This window comes from Cetorhinus maximus, chromosome 1, assembly GCF_964194155.1.
Source record: "Cetorhinus maximus chromosome 1, sCetMax3.hap1.1, whole genome shotgun sequence".
Taxonomy (NCBI): Eukaryota; Metazoa; Chordata; class Chondrichthyes; order Lamniformes; family Cetorhinidae; genus Cetorhinus; species Cetorhinus maximus.
The window spans coordinates 206,621,995-206,644,883 of NC_135879.1; the positions used below are offsets into that span (position 1 = coordinate 206,621,995).

A 22,889-nucleotide genomic window follows, 5' to 3' on the forward strand; every position below is an offset into this window, starting at 1 on the left:
AATAGTCCGCATAATAAATTGAATAATTGAAAGATGACTGAGAAGGAATGACTGCAGTGTTTCTGTGAAATAATGTAGATATTGCAGTATTTTGGCAGGAGTCGCTTTACAAAGAATGCCTCTTCACTTGCCACATCATCCCATTACCATTTTTAATTTTCCATTTTTCTCTCCGGATCCAAAGGTTATTAACTCAGAATCACGTAGCACAGAAAGAGGTTATTCCGCCTATCATGCCTATGCTACCTCGATGAAAGAGCTATCCAGTTAGTCTCATTCCCCTGCTCTTTTTCCCATAGCCTTGCAAACCTTTCCTTTTCAAGTATATATCCAACTCATGATGGAGTATGGTTCTGGAGATGCTGACAGCTCTCCATATCTTGTACACATGTCTGCAATGAGTATCAATTACAGATCACATCACAGCTTAATCTGATCCTGTCCTTACCCAATATCCATACATATACTCCCTAGAGGGCAATATTGGAATTCTTTGCTATCTGCTCTGAATCATGAGATTGTAAATTTAAGTGCTGCTGTGGACATCACCACATAGCCTAGACTGGCACTTCAATATCATACTGAAGAGGGTTGCATTGCCAGTGTGCCATCTTTTGGATGAGATGTTAAAGCTGATTAGATGAACGCAGATATTCCCATGGCACTATTGAAAGAATAGGGGACAAAATTTTGCAGTCTCCTGCTGGCAGACTTGCAGGTGAGGTGCCAGTAAAATTCCCTGGGTATTCTGCCTTCCTGCCAGCCCCTGGTCTGTCTCCAATTTAACAAGGGGTGGGCAAGGCCTAGGGCAGCCCACCCATTCCCCAATTAAGGCCCTTAAGTGGCAAATTATTAGCTACTGAGGAAATACTTAGCAGGTCGGACAAGCTCTGTGGAGAGAACAGAAGAATTGTACCTTGAAAGTTAATCCTTTGGTTGTAAAGTGCTCTGTGATACCTTGTGGGTGACAACATGCTTTATAAATGGTAGCTTTTTCTTGCTTCATGCTAGATTTCTGTTTTATTATTGCTGACTAAAAAATTGCTGCACTTTTTTTCCCCTCCAGTGATAATTTGTGAGGGATTTTTCTCCTTTTAACCCCTTCCCCTTCCTTCCTCCCTGCAATTTCAGTTCCACAATGCCATACCCAAGTGATGTTTGAGTTCTATATATGTCAATGGGTTGGACTGTACTCTGTGTAATTTGTTGGACTGTACTCTGAATCTACATGCCTGTTCTTTTGTTGCCGGCTTTCTTTGTCAATGTTTCTCCTCTCTCATCCCCTCTTGATTTGTTTTGCTTTATGGTTTCATGGCTGTAAGTGGCTCTGGTAGCTTGGCCAAGTGGTCGTTTATTCCTATTTGAGCTTTTACATGATTGGCAGGTTATTCAGCCATATTGCAGCTAAGATTGAATCTGTTCTCACCTGTACTTCACGTGTACTTTCAACAGAGGCCATTTGATGCCTGGATTTCTGGCAGATTTTCCTCGCTGCAGGCTTGGGCCACTGAGCAAACTTCAGTGCCCCTCACTTGATCCCAGGTGTCTAACTGTGGATCAAACTGGGATTCATGTGATTTGCATGGCTTAGCTGCTCATTTTCAGCAACATCCCACCTTGGTTGCATTTAGTTTGAAAAAATCTGAGTATGGAACAAAATGTTTTGCCAAAAAAAAACATTTTAAAATGCAATAATTTCATTTTGATTAATTTCCATTTAAAAAAAATATATATAAAGATATGCATCAAGGAGAGTGTGGCTGGTTTGAAGAATGAAGCAGAATTCTAAAATAGTCGTTGGCCTAATAGATTTTCAGAAACCCATCTGTTCTATTCACAAATGCCTGAAATATAAGATGGAGCATTCATGAATGGTTATGGAAAGAAAGCTTTTGGGGCATCTCTAACGTTCATCACAACCCAGGAAGCTGATGGGGTCATTTCTTTTCTTCCTTGTGTTTAGATCTGGAAGACAGAACAAACTCTGGATCCTGGGGAGCCGGGGATCAACCTAGTCCATCCAGGGTAAGACACAGTAGACTAGATATTACAGGACTAAACTTTAATTTGTATGCTACTTACTGCTATTGAGAAATTAATTTTATTTAGGGGAATCTTTTTGGAGGGCAAAGTTAAAACTCAGACATTTATAAATACAGATTTGTAAGTACAATATTGCAAATCTGTTGCGAGTATTGTTCAGAATTTAATGTTTGTTTTAGCATAACGTTGTTGTCCCTAAATGTGTATTGCATATTGCTACCTAAAAACTACAGGGAAAATTTTATATAATGCAGACAGTGCCTTTCTATGTGAGCTTAATTGGAAACCTCAAATTTCTCTTATCACTCTGCTAGTGTTGCAGCTCAGAATGCTTTCCTGAAATTCAAATTGGAAGGGCAACAGTGTTAATAATTGCTGGGTGCTTTTAATGGCTCAAGGGACGTAGCTTCCTTGAACACATGGTCGCCATAATTTACTCAATATCCTTGTGACAACAATAGATTACAATAACAACTTGCATTTATATAGCAACTTTAACATAAGAAAACGGCCCAAAGGGACCAAGAGCAGATCCTTGGGGGACTTCAGAGGTAACAGAATGAAGATGTGGCTACAATCTGATATGTCAGACTGAACCAAGCGATGGCAGTCTCATTAAGCTGAACAACAGAGGAAAGGCATTGGAAGAAGATGGTGTGGTCAATAGTGCCAAAAGCCTATAGAAAACATGTTGGAGGCCAAGTCACTGAATGTATTTAAGAAGGAACTAGATAGGTTTCTGGGTTCTAAAGGCGTCAAGGGGTATGGTGAGAACGCAGGAGTATGGTGTTGAGATAGAGGATCTGCCGTGATCATATTGAATGGCAGAGCAGACTTGAAAGGCAGAGTGACCTACTCCTATTTTCTATGTTTCTAGAAGGATGAGGAGGGATAATGTACCAAAGTCAGAGTCACATAAGATGCCTTTATGACTTTAATTAGGGCCATATCAGTGCTATGATGGGTTGAAACCTGATTGGAGAGATGTAAATGTGCAGTGCAGGAATGATGGGCGTGAATTTTGTTGGAGGAATCATGCTCAAAGACTTAAAAGAAGAAAAGGGGATTGGCAATCGAGTTTAGGACGAGTCTTTTCGGGAAGGCTTAATGATAACGGCTTTGAAAGAGGAGACAGAACATGAGGCATCTCCAAATAGCAACTCCAATAAACTAGATCCTAGTTTAGCAAGGGCCCTGGATTAAGTCAGGCTACCTCTTACCACCAAAGGTCTGTGTTGTAAAAACAGCTGAAAAATGCAGCTAAAAATTATTAAACTAAAATTTGAGAGCACAGGGCAGATTTCACCAATGTCATCATGTTTTCAAAAGCAAAATATTGCAGATGCTGGAAATTTGAAATAACAACAGAAAGTGATGGGAGTACTTAGCAGGCCAGGCAGCATCTGCGGAGAGAAACAGAATTCACGTGTCAGGTTGACTACATTTCATCAGGACAGGAATAGGTTAGACTGTTCTGATGAAAGGTAATTGACCTGAAATGTTAACTCTGTTTCTCTGCAGAGATGCTGCCTGACCTGCTAATCATTTTTCATGTTGATACGATCACGCGTGTGACCTGGGCATAGCTGCAGACATCCAGAGACAGCTTTAACTTGGTGACTTTTTAAAAAAAAGAAATGTTTCTGACGGTTACTGGGAAAATACATCACCTGAAATGTTTGTGCTGGAGTGCCAAAGGGCAGCTTTAGAGCCTTCACACACCCTCTTGTGTTTGCTTTAACAATGTCCTAAATATAGAATGTGACATCAAAGAAACAGTCCATTCATCCATCAAGTCTGCACCAATATTTTTCTCCACAGGAGACAATTTGCCTAATTTTGCTTTTTTAGCTGCTGTCATTTATTATTCCTCTGTTTCAAACAAAATGCATAAATTATTTTAAATCACAATATGTGGCAGGGAATTCCACAATTTAACTGCCATCTGTACAAAAAAATTCTAATCCTCCCTTGGTCCTTTTTATCATAAATTTATGTCCTCTTGTCACTGTCTCACTGATCAGTGCAAGCAATGTATTGCTAACTATCTTATCCTAAGTTCATAATCTTGTACACCACTACCAGTTCACTTCATTTGTTCAAGTCTAATGGAGAATATCCTTATTAAATTTGCTCTTTACAATTTTAACCTATCATCCCTAATGTCCTACTTGACTCTATCTTTCAGGGATAATAGGTTATAATTATGAAGAAAACATTTAAAAAGGATTATTTTTCATTGGACCAAAGTAGATCTTTCCATTAAAGATTTTTTTCTCTTTTCCTATTATTTCACAGTTTTCTACATTGATAACTCAGCTTCTATCAACCTTGTCTTACCCTTTCATAATTGTAAGCACTTCCGTCAAATCGCCCCACAATCTGCATTGTTCTAACAAAAAAACACAATTTATGAAGCCCTCCTTTGTATTTCCTCATGCTAAGACAGCATTATAGTGAAGTTGCATTGTACCCTCTCCAGAGACATACATGGGCTCCTGATGTGCCATGTCATTCTGATTCTATGATTCTGCATCCTTCCCTATAGTGTGGAGCCCAGTATTGCACATGGTAATCTACTGAGGTCTTTGATAGGTACATTAATAGCTTTTGGGTGGGTAAGTGGAGGAGTTGTACATGTTAGTCATGTTCTAAATTGAATGGCAGAATAAGCTCGAGGGCAAATATTTTCTAACATCTGGAACTGTTGATCCGGACTGTAAAAGATCGCGTGAGTTCCCCAAACTATTGAATCCCCTATTACTACTACATTTCCAGCTGTGTTGCTAATCCCGTCAATCCCCTTTTGAGTCATCTCTTGTTTGTTGTTGCCATTGATATTTATTTATGACCCTGCCCAGAGTTCTCATTTTCCCCACCGGAAACTAGAGTTCCAAATTAGTTGAGTGCCTAAGTTGCTCCTTTTCCTAAACTTTCCTTCCTTTTCCTACATCTTGGTCAGTCACCCATCTTTCTTCCTCTACTGATTGCTCCCTCATTAATGTGTTTGCCCTCTGCAAACCTTGGTCTGAAAACTGTTCTCCCTCCCTGATGTGCCATATTGTCTCCAACTCCTTAAGTTCTAAGATTTTGAGCTTCAGCAATATGAGTAGGTGACATTTCCCACAGATATGTTTGCTTAAATCAACACCCATTATGCAAAGCTCCCACATCTTGTAGAAATCACAATTGGCCTTTAGAAGTCCTGAAGTAAGGAAAGGAAAATTGACTGGTGTTCGCATTCCAGACTGCTACTTGATGACCACTATGGGGCAAGCATTGGTTAACGATAGGATTGCACTTGCTTGTAGATCCTGGTGTTGAAACACAAAGATATTCACTGTCATGATTCATAAATAATGATATATGTTGAAAATATGGGAAAACTAATAGCACTTATGGAAGCATATTATAGCAAAGAGCTGATTTTTTTTCTTTGAGAGGAGGGATGAGGAGAAAAGTTGGCAGTGAAAGATTGCTGATCAAGGAAAGTAATCTGTGCGTAGATAGTTATTTGAAGGATGTAAGTCAGAACTTTTACATCTGGATGTAAACTACTTGCTATCTCCTGGTGGTAAGTACAGACCAACAAGCAGAAAGTGCCATTAGTGGACTGGCAACTATTTTCTTTGTTGATTTTGCTGCTGCCTTCATTGGAGGGGCACTGAGAAACCCCTCTTCAAGTATCTTGGCACCTCAAGAGTGCTGTAACGTTAATTATAGTATAGCATTGATGTAAGATGCTTGAGTCCAGAGCCTTTTATATATCTGATTTGAATCTGTCCACTGTTGCAACACTGTTCCTGTTGTGGGGAACAGTGATTTTGATGAGCCTGGAGCATGGCTATACATATGAACATACTAATTAGGAGCAAGAGTAGGCCATATGGCCTCTCAAGCCTGCTCTGCTATTCAATAAGGTAATGGCTGATCTGATTGTGGCCTCAATGCCACTATTCTGCCCACCCCGGTACCCTTCGATCATCTTGTTAGTCAAGAATTTATCTACCTCTGCCTTAAAAATATTCAATGACCCTGACGCCATCGCATTCTGGGGAAGAGAGTTCCACAGACTTACGACGCTCTGAGAGAAAAAAATGCCTCTAGTTCTTAATGTGTCAGGTTGATGACCTTTCCCTCCCACAAGGGGAAGCATCCTTTCAGCATCCACCCTGCTAAGTACCCTTTGGGTCGTGTATGTTTCAATAAAATCACCTCTCATTCTTCTAAACTCCAATGGATCTAGATCCAACCTGTCCTCAGAAGACAACCTCCTCATCCCAGACATCAGTCGATTGAAGCTTCTCCGAAATGCTAATGCAATTATGTCCTTACTTAAATAAGGTACTGTGTACCAAAACTGTACACAGTACTCCAGATGTTGACTCACTAATGCCCTATACAACTGTAGCAAGATACCTCTACTTTTATATTCCATTCTCCTTGCAATAAATAACATTCCATTTGCCTTTCTATTCGTTTGCTGTACCTGCATACTAGCTTTTTGTGATTCATTTACCAGAACACTGAGATACTGAGGGATCTCTGAGTTCTGCAATCTCTCTCTCCATTTAGATAATATGCTGCTTTTCTATTCTACCTGCCAAAAAGGACAAGTTCACAATTTCACACATTGTACTCCATCTGCCAAATTTTTGCCCACTCACTTCATCTATGTATATCCCTTTGCAGACCTGTTATGTCTTCTGATGGGACCTTTCCAGAATCTAGTGAAGTGTGGAAAATCAAAACCAATGCATCTACTATCTCAGCAGCCACTTCTTTAAGTCTCATCAGGACCTGGGGACTTTATCTCAATACCTTTTCCCTGGTGATTGTAATTGTTTTAAGTTTCACCTTTTGATTCACAGTTATTTCTGGGATGTTATTTGCATCCTCTATAGTGAAGACAGATGCAAAATATCTGTTCAATTCACGTTCTATTATTAACTCCCCCAGTTCACTGTCTAGGGAATGAATGCTCACTTTACCTACTCTTTTCCTTTTTAAATACCTGTGGGAACTTTTACTACCTGTTTTTATGTTTCTAGCTAGCTTTCTCTTGTAATCCACTTTCTCCCTCCTCATTATTGTTTTAGTCATTATATTCTGTCCAATCTTCTGACCTGCTGCTGCACAGAAATGTATGCTTTTTCTTTAAATATGATACTATCTTTAACTTTTTTAGTTAGCCATGGCTGGTGTGTCCTTCCCCTAGAGTGTTTCTTTCTTGCTGGAATGTATCTTTGCTGAATGTTATGAAATATCTCCTTAAATGTTTTCCACTGCATCACTACTGACATAGCCCTTAACCTAATTGCCAGTTCACTTTAGCCAGCTCTGTTTTCATATCCTCATAAATGTCCTCCTTTAACTTTAAAACACTCTTCTCTGACCCGCTCTTCTCTCTCGCAAACTGAGTGAAATTCAATAATGTTATGATCACTGCTACCTAGGGGCTCCTTTACTGTGAGGTAATTAATTAATCTTGCCTCGTTGCACATTACCAGATCTAGTATAGCCTGCTCTCTGGTTGGCTGTAGAATGTGCTGATCTAAGAAACCATCCTGAAAACACTATAAACTCATATTTCAGGCTACCCTTGCCAATCTGATTCATCCAGTTTATATATAGATTAAAATCACCCATGATCATCACCATACCTTTGTCACAAGCAAGAAGCTGTATATCTTGTCCTACAGTGTGGTTACTGTTAGGAGGCCTATAAACTACTTCCACAAGTGACTTCCCACCTTTACTGTTTCTTACCCCTACCCAACCTGATTCTACATCTTGGTCTTTAGAACTAAAGTCATCCCCCTTCAATGTTCTAACATCATCATTACTTAACAGAGTTAACCCTTCACCTTTTCTTAGCTTTCTGTCCTTCCAAAATGTCATATATCTTTGAATATTCTGGTTCCAGACATTGCTATCTTGCAGCATGTCTCTGTAATGACTATTAGATCATAATTATTTATTTCTGTTTGGCTGAATATGTCTATGCATTTACATCAGCGTTTGCAATTGTAGTAATGTGTGTGGGTGTTGACTGCTATTTTTACTTAGATTTTTTAAAAAAATAATGTTTACATTTAATGTGCACTTGCTTGGCAGTTGCTTAGATGTTGAACCATGTTTTTATTTATTTTAATGTCTTGTAGAACTACAGTGATGGAGTGCACTATGAGCAAGTGACCAACAGGGATCTTGGATCACATGACAACCTTTCCTCTTCTTCATTCATGAATTCTCGACTCGTAGGTGTGTACTACACTGATGTGCTTGTGTTTGTTCCAAAAGCGTAACTTTGCAAATGTGAAGTGAGCGTTGTGGTTATTTTTCTATCTTCACTGTCTACCTACAGATCTACATTAAAGACAGCCTTTTTTCTTGAAGGTTACTGATACAGCTCAGATAAAGATTAATAATTAGTTGCTTGATGTGCACTGCACTTCCTTTCAAGAATCAGAGCTCGATCCTAAAGAGCTTTAAGAGGAGAAGCTAGTCTAGATGAAATCAGTGGGTGGGAGAAAGGGAAGAAGGCTGAAGAGCGATTAGAAGGATGTAGCGTTTCTTCATCCCATATGATCTTTCTGATATAGATTATGTCCGTCTCTTCACTGCCACTACCTTCACCTTCCTCCCCACTTCAAAGTTACCCTTGTGTCTCTCCACAACTCTTAGTAAATGACTGTACCCTTCGATACAAACAGGCTGAATACGCTTCTGAATAGTTCTTGATTGCTTATTGACACATTGGAGAAGTTGAAGTATCTTCAGAATTAATAACACGGGCAAAAAACTTTACCAAATGAGTATAAAGCCTTTTGTTTAGTATAATTGTTATATACTGAGCTACGATGTTATTCATTTTTTAAACAAATACATAATTTGTGATGTGCATTTCACCACAACTTGGGCTTTTCCCCTTCTATGTCAGAGTACAAATATAGCAACAAATTGATCACAACTCATGTCTCTTTGCTATGCTCTGTTCATAATGCATATAGGATTTTCATTGAAATTTGAAGTATAATTTAAATCTGTACTATCAATGCTCCTGTCTGTTGATGATGCCCATGTGCTGGATGTGAGAAGCATGAAATTTGATAGAAATCTTTTTTTTTGTTTGCAAAACATGCATGAAAATACAAGACAAATAGTTCATATAAATAAACCTAGTTACATGTACTGTCAATTGAGCAATGATCCTTTTGGGGCCAGGGAATAAAACTTCGTGGAATTAGGTGAGCTTAAGATACTGAGTGGTATAAACTTGACACTTCCCATTGCCTTGCTGTGGCATGTATTTTTTTCTGCAGCTGATTTCTTGCAATTTACAGGTACCAGGTCTGTCAACTCGCTCTAGAGGGCACAACGTATGTTTGAACCTGTGATGAATGTGGATCGCAGCCAAACCCAGTAATGTCCTCACCTGGGTTGCTTGATAGCAATCAGTGTAAAGAATGCAGACCAGTTATTTATTTTCACTTCTCGAACTCTGGAGGCCAAGGTGCTCCGAATCACTACAGACTGATGACTCAGTCTGGGATTGTCAGACTTTGCAAAGTTCAGCTAGTCACTGGATAAACATATTGAGCTATTATGAGGGAGCCGCCTCCTTAGTAAACATTAATTCTCGTGGTAAGTTAGGTTTTTAACTTTGTGCTAACTATACACCTGAAAGTAATTCCTATCCAAATAAAGTATTTTTACTTTGAGAATGCAGGTGGAGGGTAGGGGGCAGGGGGAAAGTGGAGAGAGCCTATTTTAACATTTGTTTTTGACGTTTTCTTTTTGGTGATATTTCTCAGCTTTTTTTGCATGCGATATTAGTTGTTAGCCTCACCTACATGGACTAGGGAGATCATTCTTTGCGTCTGTGTTAACATCCAAATAGGACCTACATTTCTGTGAGCCATTGGCATTTGGAGGGGCACAACACAAACCAAAATTGCTATGTAACCACCATTAACAAGTATTGGCTATAACCATAGCAATTCTTGGCTGATAACCTGCTTTTTAAATGTAGGGAAGCGTGAAGTGATGCATTTGGATAGGAAGAATGAGGAAAGGCAATACAAAATAAAGGATGCAATTCTAGAAGGGGGTAGAGGAGCAGAGGGACCTGGGTATATGTGTGCAAATCGTTGAAGGTGGTGGGCTTTATAAATAGAAACAGAGTATATAATCAAGGAAGCTATGATGAACTTCTATCAAACACTGCTTTGGCCTCAACTGGAATATTGTATCCAATTCTGGGCACTTTAGGAAGGATGTGAAGACATTGGAAAGGGTGCAGAAAAGATTTACAAGAATGGTTCTGGAAATGAGAAACCTCAGTTACGAGGACATGATGGTTCTGATAGCACATAATGTAATTTTAGCATTGCTGTTTTTAACAGGCGTGCAGGGCACCCACCAGAAAACAGTGGGATCATGTTTTAAATGTGCAGACTTGGTTCTGGCTACATCATCCCGATTGATATCTTTACCCGAGGCCTCAGTGAGAAAGTTGTCATCTAGTACTATGGAGTAGTTTGTGTAAGATGATTAGGACTTTCTCTGGCTCTCCCGCCCCCTCCCCCTGAAAAGTGCATCTGTGCATGTAACATTAAAATATGTATTTGCTAATGTACCTGTAACTAAATGTTTTATTTTCCACCAATGTTGTTTTGGAAATCAAAAGTTGTATTAAAATCAGTGACCTGTGCAGTGTTATGTCTTCATTCTACACAATAATGTTTTCAAATAATTAACTGCTCACCTGATGCCTGCTGGCGTACCAAGCCATAGAGACGAGGAAGGTAGCAAGTTTCCTTTGCTATCAATGTTTTAAGTTAGATGATCTCAGCTGGGTCAGTTAATAATTAGGTCTTTGTATCACCGGACAGAAAAAGGAAGGATGAAATCAGCTGGAATTCCTGCTCCTAGTCACTATTCAGTGTCGACTGTGAGAAGGTTTATGCATGTCAATGACCTGATCATGCTTAGCTGAAATTCCTCACTCCTCTTAATTAGAAAGCTTTATAGCACATTTTATGACCACTGGACATCTCAAAGTGCTTTCCAACCAATTAAGTATTTTTGAAGTGTAGTGACTGTTGTACTGTAGAAAACACAAGTTAGTTTGCGTATAACCAATTCCCACAAAGTGCAATAACCAGATGATTTTTTTTTTGTGATGTTGATTGAGGAATGAATATTGGCTGGGGATAACTCCCCGCTCTTTTTCAAAGTAATGCCATTGGCTTTTTTATGCCTACCTGAGAAGCTTGGTTTAACATCTTGGCTGAAAGCCCGCGCCTCCAACAGTGCAACACTCCCTCACGGCTGACACCTGGAATCATAGAAGCATGATAGCATCCTACAACATAGAAGGGGGCCAGGTCATGTTTGTGCTAGCTCTTTGAAAGGGCTGGCCAATTTAGTTCCAAACCCCTACAAACTAGCTCTCTTCAAATACATGTCCAATTGCCTTTTGAAAGTTCCTATGGAATCTCATTCCACCAGCTTTTCAGGTAGTGCATTCCAGACCTCAACAACCCACTGTGCAGAAAAAATTCTCCTCGTTTCCACCCTCGTTCTTTGCTGATTATTTTAAATCTATGACCTCCGGCTACTGACCCACTAGCCAGAGGAATCATTTCTTCCAACTTGCCCTATCAAAACTCCCTCACAATTTTGAATGTCTCTATTAAGCCTCCCAATAACCTTCTCTGCTCTGAGAACTGTCCCAGTTTCTCCACATAACTGAAGTCCCTCACCCCTGCTGTGAGGAACGTCAGCTTTGTTTTAGCTGATATATGAAGAATGACACTTGTCTAAAATGCTGGAGGGTAGCTCACATTCAAGGAACTGCAATGCACCATAAGGGAGGAATAATTTACAATAAAACCACCTTTTGCATCTGATGTAATTTTAATAGTTTAGAAAAGCATAAACAGGTCTGGTTGCAAATACCTAAGAGTTCTGTTCTTTATTATTTTTCATCTTGTTTTACTAGGCATGTTCCTAGATGGCTGGTATTCTAAGAAGAATAGGCCATTCAGCCCTTCACACCTGTTCAGCCTTTTAACTTGATCATGGCTAGTCATCTTAACATTATTTACCAACCCCAGGTTTCATATCCCTTAATACCTAATAAAACCTGAAATTTTCAATTGACCTTAGCAGCTCTTTGGAGAGAGTTCCAGATTTCAACTACCCTTTGTGTGAAGAAGTGCTTCCTCACGTCACCCTTCACTGGCATAGCTCTTAACTTTAAAGTTATGTCCCCTTCCTCTGGAGTTGAGTAATTAGTTTCTCTAATATACCTTCAAATGTCAGTTTGGTTGTATTTAGCCTCCATGCAGCTTATCATCCCTTGGCTAGAAAGGCAACAAGCTATCACAGTTACTTATATTCCATTAGCTTTTCTTTTCCTAACCTCCAAATAGGAAGAGCCTTTGTTCAGAGCCTTCATAATTCCAAAAAAAAGATCCTATCACTGTTCTAATATAAATCATTGAGATGATCATTAGTCATTTCAGGAGGGCTTTAAATCATGTTTTGCTGTATAATAGATCTTAGAGTTTAAGAAAGAATACTGTGCATTTAGATTTAATGCTGTCAAGATTTTTAAATGCAAAAGTCATTCAAAACTACTTATTAGATTTGGGCAGATGTTTGATAAAGGAATGTACCGTAATATATTTCAACCATTGACTGAGTAATTTTGCTAATTTTATTTTAGAACTCTTGTGTGTATAAATAACCTTTTTACCCTGGAAGTTGTCAGCTGATCCCTGAACATAATGGCCTGGAGTTTCCACTAGGAGCGCAATTGGCAAAATGCACCCCCCCCCCCCACCTTCTACCATTAAAGGAATTTTGAGGCTTTCCTGTCACTGTTGTAGTTGTAAGCACCAGTGTTCTAATTCTCTATTTCCCTTTAAGATGCTCCTTACAGCCTGTCTTTTTAACCAATCTCTTGGCCATCTGCGCTAAAGACCCCTTTTGTATCTTGGTGTCCAATTTTGCCTCAATGCTCCAGTAAAGCATGTTGGGGGTATATTAAAGGTAGAAGTTTTTATTTTCCTGGTGATCTTGGGAGCAGCAACAACCAGGCAGATGGAAGGAATTCAGCTGGGAACTAACCTTTTCCCTCCCTGTAATTTATGTCATTGGTGGGGAAGGGGTGCCCTGGTAGTGGCACTGCTGTGGGTGGAGAATGGAGAGTCCAGGCAAGATCAGTAGGCAGTTGTAGGCTGCAACATGCCATTTTCTCCAAATCCATCCCTGGAATAGTGGAAAGAAATGCAGCCCCTGAGCTCAAATTCCATCTTTGTATACATTATCAAGAAGGTGGAGTTTTACGAGTCTCAGCTAGATAGTCTCGGATTTGGGAAAGACTAGTCGAGCCCTTCTGTACATAATGGTAGGTTCAAGAAATAGCATTGAGAGCATCTGTGGGCTGGAATATTGATTTGGGAAATTGGCATGAATCAAAATTGAAGTGCAGTTTAACTTTGTTAACTATTTGATAACCTAATAACTGTAATAAAAAAGCTTGGATTTTTGCAGTGCCTTTCATGCCTTCAGAACTTAACAAAGAGCTTTACATCCAATTAAATAATTCTGAAGTGTAGTCACTTCTGTAATGTAGGAAATGCACTAGTCAATCCACACACAGCAAGCTCCCATAAACACCAGTGAGATAAATGACCAGATGATTTGCTGTGATGTTGGTTGAAGGATAAATTTTGACCACAAGGAAAACTGCCCTGCCCTTCCTTGATAATGCCATGTGATATTTTACATCCACCTGAGCAGGCAGATTTGCAGGGGCCTCATTCATCTCATCCAAAATGCACCACCACCTATAGTGCAGTACTCTCACAGTGCTGCACTGTAGTGTCAACCTAATAAGGGGGAAAGAAATAAAGTCTAAATTAGGGTTACTATGCATGAATGTGAATGTGCGGAGTGTGCGAAATAAGATTGATGAGTTGCGGGCCCAGCTAGCCATGTGGAAATGTGATGTTATGGTGATAACAGGGACCTTGCTCAAAGAAGGGCCGGGCTGGGTATTAGATATTCCTGGATACAAGTTGTTCTGGATAGATAGGAAAGGGGAGGGGCTGCAGTATTGATTAAGGAGAACAGTGCAGTGCTGAAGAGGGAGGATGTCCCAGAGGGGTCAAGGACAGAATCTATTTGGCTAGAACTACAGAACAGAAAAGGTCTAAATGCAATGCTTGGTGTAGTCTATAGACCACTAACAAAAAACCATGTAAAGATAAACCCTGCAATTACAGGCCAGTCAGTTTAACATCGGTGGTGGGGAAGCTTCTAGCAATGATAAGTCGGGACAAAATTAATAGATGCAGATGCAGGTTAATTAAGGAAAGTCAGCATGGATTTGTTAAGAGAAAATCATGTTTAATTTACTTGATTGAGTTTTTGAGGGGGTGACAGGTGGGGTTGATAAAGTTAACGCTATTGATGTGGTGCACATGGATTTCCAAAAGGCATTTGACAGTGTTACACAATAGACTTGTGAACAAAGTTATAGCTCATGGAATAAAAGTTAACAGTAGCAACATGGATACGAAATTTGCTGAGTGACATGAAACGAAACGTTGTGGTTAGTGCTTGTTTTTTGGAATGAAGGAAGTTCCCCAGGGTCGATGTTAGGAGCTAAGCTCTTCCTGATTAATGACCTAGAACTTTGGTGTACAGGGCACAACTTCAAAGTTTGCAGATGATACAACAGGAGGAAATATTGTGAACTGTGAGGAGCGTAGTGTAGAACTTCAAAAGTACATAGACAAGTTGATGGAATGGGTGAACAAATAGCAGATGAAATTTAATGCAGAGAAGTGTGAAGTAATTCATTTTTGTAATATTTCAATTTTGTAATATAAAATAAAGGGTACAACTCTAAACGGGGTGCAGGAGCAGAGATTTGGGTGTATATGTACATAAATCATTGAAGGTAGCAGGACAGGTTGAGAGAGCATTTAATAAAGCATACGGCATCCTGGGCTTTATCAATAGGGGCATTGAGTGCAAAAGCAAGGAAGTTATGTTAAACCTGTATAAAACACTAGTTTGGCCTCAACTGGAGTACTGCATGCAGTTCTGGGTGCTGCACTTTAGGAAGGATGTGAAGGCATTGGAGAAAATGCAGAAAAGTTTCATGAGAATGGTTCTAGGAATGAGGAACCGCAGTTACGTAGATAGATTGGAGACATTGTGACTTTCCCTTGGAGAAAAGAAGAGCGAGAAGAGACTTGATAAGAGGTTTTCAAAATCATGCGGGGTCTGACAAGGCTTGAGAACCAAAAGGTAATTGGCAAACGAAACAATAGCAACCAGAGGAAAAGCTTTTTCACGCTGCGTGTGGTTAGGATCTGGAATGCACTGCCTGAGAGTGTGGTGGAGGCAGGTTCAATCGAGGTATTCAGGGGAAACTGGATTATTGTTGGATAAGAAAGAATGTGCAGGGTTACAGAGAGAAGGTAGGGAGGGACACTAGGTGAATTGCTCCTTCAGAGAATCAGCGCTAGCACAACAGGCCGAATGACGGCCTTCTGTGCTGTGTACTTTCTATCATTCAAGTGTCAACTATGTTTTCACCTCTCAGCACCATCTATAGCCAAGTAGCTTGCTACCTCCTCAGGCATACCAAATAATAACTCAGTTGTGATTTCAGTAGTTGGTTAGTGCCCATGGAAATACACCACTGTATAAGTTGTGATGTTTGGGTGACAAGGGGAAGAAACAAACAAAAAAAACGGCATAGAAAGATTTAATAAATGCTGTGGGTGTTTAAAAACAAATGAGAAATGAATTGATAATTGGAAACCACAACTCATACCTCTTTATCTGTATCCCTTTTCATTGTGCTCTTGCTGCCAGGCTGCTTGCTGTTGCTCCTGATGCTCTTTTCACACCAAGAGATTTGATAACCTCACTACCGTGCACATTCTGAGAAGATGGCAAATACTTTAGTAACAGCTAGACTGTGCTGCAACTGATTCCAAAGGCAGACCTTGGTCTACTGAGGTGCAGACAAGTACATTTCATGTAGTCAAATTACTTGAAGGCTGACACAGCCAAGAGGGTCTGTTTCAACTGAAACAGTGGCCAACATCACCTCTAAATTTCAAAATGTGTTACATTGAACTTTTTTTAATTTAATTTAATTATTTGCCTTTCCTCTTTAAGCAAGGATATAAGTCTTGAATTAAAAAAAGTGCTTCCCTTTTCTTCTTACTCCAGTTTGTTCATTGAATCGTGTGTGTGTGTGTTATATAGATGATAAATTGGATTTCTGCCTTATTCCTATCTTCAATGCTGTGTGGAAATTGTTCCAAAACATTTTGACTCAGTGCCTTGAACCTTCCTGAATTTCTGATTGGATTCCAATAAAACTGGCTCATTTGGATCATCATTTAAGACTCTCACTGTGCGACACTATACATTCCTGAGCATTGAAGGGATAAATAAATATCTAAAGTATACCTTTGGTTGCCTTTTTTTTTGCACATAGTAGATATTAGTGATACCAGAGTACTAATTGAAAAGAGCAGGGAGTTTACTTAATCAACATTCCTACTCCAACCAACATCACCAAAATAACATCTTGCGTTTATATCGCAACTTTAGCATAGAAACAGGTCCAAAGGATCTTCCCAGAAGCTGAATCAGACAAAAATTCACAACAAGCCAAAGAAGGAGTGATCTTTATTGATGGAACGAAGGAGGTTGGGGGAATGCAGAGTTCTTGGAGGGTTGTAGAGTTGGCGGAGATTACAGGGATAGGGAGAAGCAGGACGTGTTTTGAACATGAGGGTGAGAATTTTAAAATGGAATTGTTGGACTGGGAGCCAGTGTAGGTCATTGGACAAGATTGATCTTCAAGTGATACCTTAGGGCAGCAGAGTTTTGGATGGGTTTAAGTTTATTGAGGGTGGAAGATGGGAAGCCAGGCAAGAGAACATAGGAGATAACAAAAGCACCAATTATAGTTTCAGCACCAAATGGGCAGAGATGAGAAATGTTACAAATCTTTGTGATGATGTGGATATGGGATTGGTAGTTTAGCTCAGGGTAAAGTAGGATGCTGAACAGACTGGCCCAATCTGAAAGAGTGGCTGGGGATGACAATGGGATTGTTGGTGCGGGAATGGGTTTTGTGCTGGGGGATGAGAACCAGAGACAATGGCCTCTTCCTAATGTTCAACTGAAGGAAATTGTGGGTCATCAGGAGTGGATGTTGAATAACACAGGAAGTGTAATGGTTGAGACGAGTGATAGATTTGTTTGGTCACTAATCTCAACACTGTTTGAACCTTGCTTTGTACCAAAGATCTGCTACATATGCCTATAAATCAATACATTTTGAAGTAATTGATTGTATATGAAGTAGTGTGAGCTGTTTCTGAGGGGTTTTTTTTGTTTTTGATGGTAGCACATCTGAATTAAAAGACTGGGTATTCAAGTTCCATTCCAAAAGCCTGAGCACAATCTAGGCTGAAACTTGAGTACTGTACAAAGTGAGCTCTAAACTGTTGGAGGTACGAGATTGGCATCTCGTGTGGACATTTGAAAAAAAGGAAGAAAGTTCTGATATCAATGGAAAACAAAATTTGGTGGATTCCATAATGGCCTTCATGAACATCCATGATAACCATACACCTTGGCAGTTTCCTAGTGCCATTCCTTTTTTTGTACAGTAGTCACCTCCATGGTCTTAGATGCCCAAACTATATTAGGATAATTGTGGAGAGCAAAAACAATTCTGATGAAGAGTCATCCGGACTCGAAACGTTAACTGTGTTCCTCCCCGCATTTGCTGTCAAACCTGCTGAGTTTTTCCAGCTATTTTTGTTTTTGTTTTTATTTCAGATTTCCAGCATCTGCAGTATTTTGCTTTTATCCACACTACTCTTCTCCACTATGAACTCCACTCCTTTGCTTGTCCCCATCGCAACTCCACCTTTGCTTTTTACTACCCTAAGGTTAATGGCACTATATTTTGTTCCTGATCTTGTTGCTTTAGGAATCACATGCAAGGAGCTATTTAACCTTCTACCCAAAGTTGAAACCACCTGATCTGCTCCCACTGTCCCAGCATTGTAATCTGTAATTTTCTCCCCATCCTCTCTCCACTTTCCTCACTAAACACTTTTTCTGTTGATGAAGCTTGCTTCCAATTGGTTTACATCATCATCTTGACTCAATCCTCCAGCATAGTTCTTAAGCTCTTCATACTTATGGCAATGACAATTGGACCTACCTTCCATTACTACTTTTACTGCTTTCTTCACATGCCTTCTGGACATTAAGACCGGGATGATCTTTCATTTCCTTCAGTTTATTTGACCTCAGGCTAAACACAGAAGTGAGCAACTTTGGCTTGCTTCATCAATACTTAGCTCTTTTTCCTCTCCAAGTTCAATCTAATATCCAGACTAGATTATTAAGGCTTTGAAACACCATTAGCCTCTACACCTATCTCTTCCTCCTCTGCTGCAGAAATTTTAATCCAACATTTATCACCTCAAGATTTGATTTCTCTAAGATACCTTTGCTGGCAGCCTTACTTCCACTTGTCATAAACTGCAGTACATTCAGAGGACGGCTAGCTGCTGTGTCTCAGTGAATTGCATTTCAAGATCTTTATTATTGCCTTCAGATTCGTTGCCCCACATTACCTCTGCAATCTCCAGCTGTATGCTGTTCTTATCAAACACTGCCTTACTTCTAGCCTCCTAGTTTCTTTGCTCCATCATTAACAACTGCTCCGTTAGCTATTTCCCTCTTAAAGGCCTTGTCGTTTCCCTTGGTGCTTTCAAAAGCCTGCTAAAACATTTCTCGTTAACCAATGTTTAACTCAACAGTCACTGTTCTTCCTCCTCCTGTCCTATTTGGTGTCCCCATTATTTTGTTCATTGAAAACTACCCCAGCTAAGAACATATAACTCAGTAAACATTGATAACTGTTCAGGGCTATCGCAACAGGCAATGCTTTTATCAAGTGAGCTAATTTGAATTTGTGACTCTAATCCCAACAATTATTATTACTATTTGTATTTCAATAGGGATCCTTACATACAGAAATATTTCTCAAAGCACTTTTTATAGTTCAATCTGCAATTGGCCTTGCTACCCCTTAGACCAGTGAAAGTAAAAGGAACCAACCAGAGTTCCTGCTCCTAAACTGTAACTGGAAAGTGCATACACTGTGTTAGAACAGGATTCAGCTCAGCTCAAACAGCTTCCCCCTCATTCACCATGTGGGCTGGCATATAGACTCAGAAATTTCAGCACAGGACAAAAAACAGTTGTACCTGTGCAAGTTCTAGCTCCACATCAGATCTATCTCCGTACTCTTTCCTTGTACCTGTTAATATTTATTCGCTTCTTTCAGGGTTTAAGTCCGTCTTAATTGACTGCTTCAAAAACTCTGTGGTAATACATTCCAAATTTTAAGAACCTTTAGTGTGAAAAAATCACAACCTCTCTCTTTATGCACTTATTACTATTTTTATGGCCCCTTGTTACTGATTCATCAATTAGTGGCAGTAATGTTTTCCTCACCCGCTTTAAAATGTTGGGCATTTCTATTAGAGCCCCCTTAACCTTTTTCTCCTGTGCTGAATATGATCTAAGTTTTTCAAACCTCTCATCATAATTATATCTCATTAAATGGCAGAGCAGGCTTGAGAGACTAAATGGTCTATTCCTATTCTTATATTCCTATGGATTCTTCAACCTTTGTATCATCATAGTAAATCTGTTTTGCATATTTTCGAGGTTGCAATATCTTTTCTACAGTGCTTACTTGGTAGAATACTGGATGGTTCTCAGCATACATGAATTAATAACCTAGGAGTGGAGGGGATAAAATTGGATGGTTAGAAATAATTAAAATGTTTTTTCTGAGCACACTTTCTATAATCTTTTTAGGAACATCCTCTGATGTTGCTGACATAATATGTAGTGTTAGCCATTGTGAATTAAACACTAAATAAAAGCTGGTAGGAATTGAAAAGGATCTGATCTAATGTCAGTGTTCAAGAAATTCTGAATCGTTTAAGCCTTGCCTTAATTGTTTGAAAAACCATCCAAACCCATGGAGTTAATTTATTGAACACTATCAGATTGTTATTATGCCCATGCAAATGGCCTGAAATTGGTAGTGCTTAGGTTATCGCATGCTATAAAATCTTGCATAGTTAATTCAGATTGAGACTTCATTTGTGCAGTTACATTTTTGGTGTGTAATCTGGTGGAAGGTCACACATAAATGCTAAAACAAACTAAGTTTCTGCTTGTTGAGCATGTGTAACATAAAATGTGGTTAGAATTTGTTTTAAATACTTGCTTGTCTCCCCTGCCTATGCTATCTTGCAACAGTAAGCATTAGCTTTTTCACAATGTGCTGGATCATCAGATTCTATAGCAGGAAATTGCACTTCAAATTGCAGTAGCAGCAAAATGAAATCTTGAATTCTGGCATGATAAAATTCTGAGAAATACACAAATGTCATCTGGTTCCCAAAACGGATTACAACTGGGTTGTTTGACTAATGTTATGGGAAGCAATGGTCATCAAACATTTAAGAGAGAGGAAAAAAAAAGAATAATCCCTTCTTTTGAACTGGTAGTTTTGAAGAAACTAGAACTTGACCTAATTTGTGCTGTCCTAAATGTGCCTTATATTGTCTTTGGATGCATGTCCCACTTATCTTTCATAAGTGAGGAAGAATGTAGCTTTTCAAACAGGCATGCTAATTTGTTTTGCTTTATTTGAAAAAGTTGATGATTACGCACTGAGAAATCATTAGGTTTCATTAATTCTCTCCAACTAGCCAGGATACTTCAGCAAGTTAGGAGTTTAGTATTGAACATTGCCAAAGCTCTAGATTTTGCTTCAACTTGCATTTGTTGTAGTCTTCTAGTTTACTGGGTCTGCACTGGAGTGCTGCACTAGACTGCTTAAGTTGCAGATTGGTGAGAGGGTTAATTTCTATCTAAAGTTTAATCTTTCTTTAATTTAGCAACCAACCAAAAGTTGCCCTTTGAATTAGGAGAAGGTTAGTTTTAGTCTAGCTTTAAAACAGGGGTTACACAGGCTCTGCTTGCAGCTGCAGCTAGTTAATTAGTTAACTGGCTTAAACAGCTTTTCAGAAGCTAGTTTCAGACAGCATAAAAGCGAGCCATCTACTGTGCCGCGTCAGCTGTGGCTCAGTTCATAGCACTCTTGCCTTTGAATCAGAAGGTTGTGGGTTCATGTCCCACTCCCGGAAACCAAGAACTGTGAATGTACTCGAAAGAGTTACATGCGATCTGTTGATAACTCGAAAGAGTTACTGTGCCGCTTTTGTCTGCACTGGAATACTGCTTTAGTGCTTCAGTTGGAGTTTGATGAGAGAGGGAAGGAAGGATCCTTTCATTTTCTACCTTTCATCAGTAAGAAGAGCGGTGACCTTGGTAAGTAGGACCTGGTCAGTATTTATTCTGCCCTTAATATTCTGTAAACTAGAGGAAGTAAAGTTAAAGGGAGTAATTTAAGAGTAAGTCATGGCAGGGCAGCTCGACCAAGTGGAATGCTCCTCCTGTGCGATGAGGGAAGTCAGGGACATTTCCAAAAAGTTGGAGCTGCAGCTGGAGCCGCTGTGGAGCATCCGTAAGAATGAGATCTTCATGGTTAGCACGTACAGTGAGGTGGTTGCACCACAGGCAAAGAGTGCACAGGCAGAAAGGGAACGGGTAACCACCAGAGAGAGTAAAAGCACTAGGCAGGTAGTGCAGGAGTCCCCTGGTCCACCTCACTCTCTAACAGATTTTCTGTTTTGGATACTGCTGGGGGAGGTGGTTTCTCAGGGGAATGCAGCAAGAGCCAAGTCCATGGCACCACGAGTGGCTCAACTGCACGGGGGGTGGGGGGAGAAAAAAGAGTGGGAGAACAATAGCGATAGGGGATTCTATCATAAGGGGAACAGATAGACATTTCTGTGGCTGCAGACATGACACCAGGATGGGATGTTGCCTCCCTGGCGCCAGGGTCAAAGGTGTCACTGAGCGGCTGCAGGACATTCTGAAGGGGAAGGAGAAGGGTGAACAGCCAGAGGTCGTGTCCCTTATCGATACCAACGACATACGTAAAAAGAGGGATGAGATCCTAAAAGCAGAATATAGGGAGCTCGGAAATAAATTAAAAAGCAGGACCTCAAAGATAATAATCTCAGGCTTACTCCCAGTGCCACCTGCTAGCGAGATCAGGAATAGGAGAATAGACCAAACGAATGCTTGGCTGGAGAGATGGTGTAGGAGGGAGGGATTTAGTTTCCTGAAGCATAGAAACTGATTCTGGGGAAGATGGGACCTGTACAAGCCAGACGGGTTGCACCCCAGCAGGACCAGGCCCAATAACCTTGGGGCATTCACTAGTGCTGTGGAGGAGGGTTTAAACTAGCAATAATACTGTGGCAGATGAATTGCTGGAGTGTGTATGAAATGGCTGTTTAGGCCAGTATGTCGAGGAACTGACTAGGGAACAGGCTATCCTAGATTTGGTATTGTGCAATGAGAAGGGGTTAATTAATATCTTGTTGTGGGGTCCTTTAGGGAACAGTGACATCACATGATAGAATTCTTCATTAGGATGGAAAGTGAAGTAGACTGACCTGAAATAAGGGTCCTAAATGTAAACAAAGGAAACTACAAGGGTATGAGGCATGAGTTGGCTAAGATAGATTAGGGAACTTAATTAAAAGGCATGATGGTGGATAGGTAATGGCTAATATTTAAGGAATGAATATATGCATTGCAACTGTTATACATTC

At 39.9% G+C, this 22,889-nt stretch overlaps 1 protein-coding gene across 11 annotated transcripts in view; it reads left to right on the forward strand.

The window, feature by feature from the left end:
• tcf4 (transcription factor 4) overlaps positions 1 to 22,889 on the forward strand; it is a 578,439-nt gene that overhangs the window by 133,119 nt on the left and 422,431 nt on the right. For 8 of the 11 annotated variants that reach the window (XM_078552205.1, XM_078552187.1, XM_078552223.1 and 5 more), the window contains 2 exons: positions 1,964 to 2,025; positions 8,208 to 8,307. The exons of the other annotated variants lie outside the window; for them this stretch is intronic. In XM_078552205.1, the coding sequence (XP_078408331.1) occupies positions 1,964 to 2,025; positions 8,208 to 8,307 (162 nt within the window). The remainder of the gene's footprint in view (positions 1 to 1,963; positions 2,026 to 8,207; positions 8,308 to 22,889) is intronic. 11 annotated transcript variants of the gene reach the window in all.